At 36.9% G+C, this 6,359-nt stretch overlaps 1 protein-coding gene across 1 annotated transcript; it reads left to right on the forward strand.

The window, feature by feature from the left end:
* The first annotated feature begins 3,116 nt into the window (after window positions 1-3,116).
* On the forward strand, window positions 3,117-4,937 carry LOC145046555 (B-box zinc finger protein 22-like). Its single transcript, XM_078994843.1, has 3 exons — window positions 3,117-3,428; window positions 3,803-4,201; window positions 4,410-4,937. The coding sequence occupies exons 1-3, from the start codon at window positions 3,246-3,248 to the stop codon at window positions 4,689-4,691; spliced, it is 864 nt and encodes a 287-aa protein (XP_078850969.1). The 5' UTR covers window positions 3,117-3,245; the 3' UTR covers window positions 4,692-4,937.
* The last annotated feature ends 1,422 nt before the right edge of the window (window positions 4,938-6,359 follow it).

The following is a 6,359-nucleotide window of genomic DNA, read 5'->3' on the forward strand; positions in this document are numbered from 1 at the left end:
ATGCTTGACTACTTGATCGCGTTTTTAAACTACCTATAACCACCATCAAAAGCATCCCGCATAACTGTCGTATGGCTTTCTCACAAGATTTGAAAGCATTCCTTCTCAAGGTGGTTGCTCATCCCAGGTCCGTTGAAGCGTGAGTTGTAATGTTAGTTCTTCCTAGGTGTACTCTTCAGTTGTTTAGGCCTAAGAATAGGCAAGAAGGTAGGCATGGGAACAGGAAGTCCTTGCAGCATCATAATATCCTAAGCACATTAGTTATATGGGGTACAGAAGACGGTATATCCATGCTTGTTAAAAACATGGTTGAAAATGCAAGACTGGAGCAACAAGGCAAAATAGAAGAGTACACTCAGGAGGATAGAACACGGGGTGGCACCAACATCAGGCAATGTCTGCGTAAGGTTGTAGATTGGCATTTCACATTAGCAGTGAAAGTATTATGTTCCTCAGGGGTTGCTCCATACGGGGATGATACCATGAAGGCAGTGGAGGATAAGCATCCATGCAAGCCACAACCATCCATGTTGAGTACCATATTTTCAGAACCTTCCTTTGTAGTGGATATTGACAATGTCCTTAAGGGCATTAAATCATTCCCTAAAGGAATCTCATGTATGAGAGATGAGATGAGAGCTCAACACATTTTGGATGCTCTTTGTGGAGAAGTTTTAGCTATAGCCAAAGACCTGCTACGTGCTATTACATATGTGGTTAATCTACGACTAGGGGGAAGATGCCATTTGAGATTGGCAGAATTTGTTGTCCCTGCTCCTCTTATGCCTCTTTTAAAACCTAATAAGGGAATACGAACTATTGTAGTAGGCATTATATGGAGACGTTTGGTTTCCAATTTGTCCATGAACGGTGTTGGTAAATAAATGGCCAAGTATCTCAATGATTTCAAGTTCAGGGTTGGGGTGTCAGGTGGCGCTAAGGTTGTATTACATAGCGCCAACAGGGTGTTGAGTGAGCATCACGATGACGAGTCTCTTTCCATGTTTGTCGTGGACTTATCCAATGCCTTTAACCTTATCTATAGATCCACGTTACTTCATGAGGTTAGATTCAGGTGCCCTTCTATATCCTTGTGGGTAGAATTCCTATATGGTCAAGCAGCAAGGTTGTATCTAAGGAGACACACATATTTGGTCCACTATTGGGGTTCAAAAAGGAGACCCCACTTCTCTTTGACCTTGTGTTGCACCCGCTCTTGCATAATATTAGAGACAATTCCAAGCTTCTTCTACATGCATGGTACCTTGATGATGACATACTTATTGAAGATTCAGAGGAGGTGGCCAAAGCGTTGCACATCATTAAGGTGATTGGCCTAAAATTGGGCCTTCAGTTGAATATCAAGAAAATTGAGCTCTTTTGGCCCTCATATGATGGTAGGAAGCTATGTGAGGGACTATTCCCGGTTGGCATCGGGAGGCCACTATTGGGGGTGAAAATTCTTAGGGGAGCTATTAGTAGAGATGCTAGTTTCATTAGTAACTTAGCCATAAAGAGTGTCGAAACACTGTGAATTTGATGTGCCTTCTTCCACAATTTTCTGACCCCCCAGAGTGAGCTCCTTCTTCTTCGGTCTCGTATGGGTATTGCTAAACTTTCCTTTGGGCTGAGGATGTGCCAACCCGTTCACATGGAGGATGCGGCGTTGTTCTTTAACAATGGGTTGTGCGGGGCGATTGAGGACATTGTGGTTCATAGTGGCCCTTTTTTTGGCGACATATAGTTTGAATTTATACTCGGAAGTAGTGGCTACCTCATATGCTTTTGTTGCCTCAAGGGCTTAATCTTGGGTATTGCAAGACCACGTCTTACGGGATAACAACATATATGGTATGGATTCTGATTATGCTTCTGCCTTGGCTTCTCTTCGTAACAAGCTTCCGGACATTGACCTTAGCAGTTTTACTACTAAAGACCCCCCCCCCCCCCGCACGTAAATCCCAAAATACACTGGCGAGTGCCCTTTTTAGTAAAATTGTCCAAGATATGGAAGTGCATCTCGACATGACGGCTCAGCAGAAAGCAGTTTTTAAGTGTTTACGTGCACCACATGCTCAAGATTTTCTTCTAGCTACACTATAGATGGGCTTGGCCAACATATGTCTCATGTGGAGTATCATACTATCCTCAAATATCGACTCATGATCCCAATATTTCCAGCTGATGAGATATGTCTGGTGTGTCACAAAGCATGTTTAGACTCTTTTGGGGAGCATGTAGTTCACTGTAAAGAACTCTTGGGGTTCAAATATAGGCACAATAAGATTGTGGATGTTTTGTTTGACACATTTAAGCGTGCCAGGATTTCTTCTAAGAAAGAGGCTCCTGTGAATTTCTTGACTGGCCCGACAGAATGAATGTCAGCTCTTATGTGCTAATTTTTGGATGGGTTGGAGGGAAACACACATATGTGGACCTTAAAAGGGTATCCCCTCTCGTAGGCTTGAAAGTTAGAGGTTTCATGACGGGACAAACTGTTTTAAAAACTGTTACATGCAAGATCACCAAACATGAAAAATCGTGCATGGAAAATCAACACGTGTTCATACCATTTGCATTTGATACGTTTGGTTTTCTCGTGTCGGATGCGGTGAAGTTTCTTAATGGAGTAAAACGGAGCATACATAACAACGTTATATCCTCTAAATAAATGAATGTAGTATTCAAAAGAATTAACTTTACCATACAAAAAAGTTTAACGACACAGTTTGTTATTCATTTGTCATCTTATTCGTTGTGCGAAAATAACTAAGTTATTTTATGGAATATAAAAGTTTTTGGATAAAAAAAAAATTGAACCTGTTTTACATTTTAATATGTTGTCATTTTATTAATAAAAAAATAAATTAATTGATTGAAAATTTGAAATATCTAAATAATTCCATACGTAAAATGTTTGTCGCTGTCGCTCAATATTTAGAAAATCTTATAAATATCCGTGAAAGCCAGATCAGCCGGTCTCCGTCTGATTCATCAACGCAACTAAGCGACACGTGTCCGCATCAAACTCGTTGAAAAAATATCATACATTTTTAAAACAAAAAAACAACCACTCTAATTATCCACTGAAATACGAATCCGTATATATTCCAGTGACACCCTCCTGTCTCAACTCTCCCCCTTCTATCATCCCTCTTTGCTTCTTAAACTCTCTCAAATTCTCCGAGTCTGAGCAGATCTCAAACAAATTTCAAAGAAAGACGATCGATAAGATTAATTAAAGGATGAAGATCCAATGTAATGTGTGTGAATCGGCGGAGGCGACGGTGCTTTGTTGCGCCGACGAGGCGGCGTTGTGTTGGGCTTGCGACGAAAAGATACACGCTGCTAACAAGCTCGCGAGTAAACATCAGAGAATTCCTCTTTCTAATTCCAATAAGCAGATGCCTAAGTGTGATATATGCCAGGTATGTGATGTGCATATACAGACATGGGATGATTTTCATAATTGTTTGAATTTTTTGTGTTTCGATTCATTTTTCCATGAATGATTGTGATGCGGAGATGTTTATTATATCTCACGAAAGAGAACACAGCTTTTGATGGATTTCAGTTATAGTGTTTGGAAGTAAAATTATGATGAAAATGATCATGTAATCATGTTTGAACGTAAAGGACAGACAAGTTTCAAATTGGTATTTTTATTGCCCTGTCATGTTCCCATTTTTGTTGAAAACCAAAGATGAATAGACCCCACCCCATATGTTACTGTGATTTACCTTTTGTGCCATATTTACTTATGAGATAGTATGATGTATTAATCTCTACTCCTATCATACAGGAATCAGATGGCTACTTCTTTTGTCTGGAAGACAGGGCTTTATTTTGCAGAAAATGTGATGTTGCCATTCATACAGTCAACTCTCTTGTTTCATCACACCAGAGGTTTCTACTTACTGGTGTGAAAATAGGGCTTGAAACTTCTTCTGATCTTGTTTCTTCTTCATCCGTGAAGTCACTCCCACTCCCCTGTGAAAAAATCCCAGAATCACTTTGTCTCCCAAAGGCAACAAACACCCAATACAGCAAAGTTTTGGCTGAAGACTTTTCATATCCTAAGTTGACTTATGGTGGAGGTTCTCCAGCTGAAGTCATCCAACAATGGCAATTCGATGAGTTTTTTGGTATGACCGATCCCAATCAGAATTATGACTACATAGACAACACCTCATCCAATAAGGTAAAAACACACGAACTTCTTATATCGGTTTAAAATGCAATAAATAGCAACATGGATTTGTCTGTTATAGCATCATCCTACCTTCATTTCTTTCTAATTCTATTGCAACACTGTATAGAAATAAATGGTATAATTGGGTAGATGTTTCAAACTACAGCGCTTTAGGAATACTTGAAATGATATTCAAGAATCATAATTAATCTTTTAGGGTGATTCTAGCAAGATGGGAGACTCAGACTGTTGTTCAATTCTAAGAGCATTGGAGGTAGAATTGGACAGTGAGGATTGCTTGGGGCAGGTGCCCGAATCATCTTGGGCAGTCCCACAGATACATTCTTATTCACCACCTACTGCTTCAGGACTATGTTTGCCAAAACAAGAACATTGTCATCAAATGAATACTGCTGCGTTTGTTCCTGATGTATGCTACAATGATATGTCAAATTCCCATCATTCAATACAAACCTTAAAAAGGAGACGCAATTTCTAACTACAAGTTGCTAAGACATATAGCTTGTTCATAGGGTTTACTCAAAAAAAGCCTAAGTCGCTTCTAGTGGTTTTAACGATAAGGTTCTGTTCTTTTGAGTTGTATGTTTGATTTTAGAAGAAATTAATAAATGTGGTGAACTGTGTAAAATATGTGGTTAGTTTTAAAAGATAAAAATCACTAACATAGATCAAATCTTGTTCGATTTGCTAAGATTTTAAGTGAAATTGGAAGAATTTGTGTTTTGCATGTACTCCATTATGATGTGTTTATTTTGTTCAATGTTTTAAACATGGTGAACTGTGATACGGATTAAACTTGGTTGCTACGTAAGTATTTTACTATTACTATTTGCTTAAGTGGTCAAAATAATTAAACGCTATTGGAGTGTATGACTTATTTGCTTATTTTTATTGACCACTCAATATATATTGAGTGGTCAATATAGTTTAAAGGTTTGAACAATCAACCTCTTTCTCTTTAAAACTATTTCATTTTCTACCTTTGATTTACTTTGATTTATTTATTATTTATTAAAAATTTATAGATAAACAAATATAAAATATATAAATATAAATTATCATAATATGTAAATCGTTTGTACGTGAATGCTCATGTTAAAATATGATTGTGTTTAAAAAACAATTAGTTAAACAAGGGGGTTTTATATAATATTTTAGATAGATAAGGATAAAATGGTTAACTTAAAAAAAAAAAAAAAAAGTTCATAAAAAAGTTTAACCATAGAAAAACAATTTAATCAGAGGTCAATGAAAATAAAGTAGTGAAGTGATAACATTCTTGACATATGATATATGTTTACCATTGGAGATGCTCTTAGGTTCATGGAATTATAACGAGAGAGGGTGTAACGTCCCAAAAATACTAATACGAAATTTTCATTTTCAAACCATCAAATCCATATAATATTTGTTCCAAAATCAGTCATAGTAAAATGTATCTTAAACATCAGAGTAAAATGATAATAATCAGTGTGGAAAAATCATTTAGGGATGTTGTGTAGTCAAACCGGACCCTTCCCTTTGGAAGTGGAAGTATCTAAAATGTTTAAACTACAAAATTATAAGTAAAAAGTTTAGTGAGTTTTCTAAAATACCACATACCATACATATCAGTGGGCCCAACCAGTGTTGTCAATAGTGATCATAGCGATCGTTATAGCGATTAGTGAGGCGATGGTGTGTTGCTATGTTGAAATAGCTTGGAAATAGCGACATAGTGATGTGTTTTTCCCGGCAACATTGAGATCCCACCGAATTGAAAAATTGATTGTTAAAACATGTTTGTACGGATCAAAATATGTGCAATTCGTGATTGGGATTGCCAATTTGGCGTTTGGCATCTCCAATTTGGAGAATTGATCGCCTACTTGGAGATTGGCAAGAAAACCAACGACGGACTGATAACCAACGACGTTTCACATCTTATTCTATAATTTCTTTTCCGATACTTTTAATAATGCTTCCAGTAGAGTCAATTGATTATATATTTCACATTATTGTATATTCGTATTCTACAATCTTTCTCTGTAAATAGTAAGTAACACAGTGCAAGAGAATTTTGAATAAGGAAAACTACAACTACGAACATTTAGCATATGATTCTCATATATATATATATATATATATATATATATATATATATATA

This window comes from Lactuca saligna, chromosome 5, assembly GCF_052625555.1.
Source record: "Lactuca saligna cultivar CGN05327 chromosome 5, ASM5262555v1, whole genome shotgun sequence".
Classification (NCBI taxonomy): domain Eukaryota; kingdom Viridiplantae; phylum Streptophyta; class Magnoliopsida; order Asterales; family Asteraceae; genus Lactuca; species Lactuca saligna.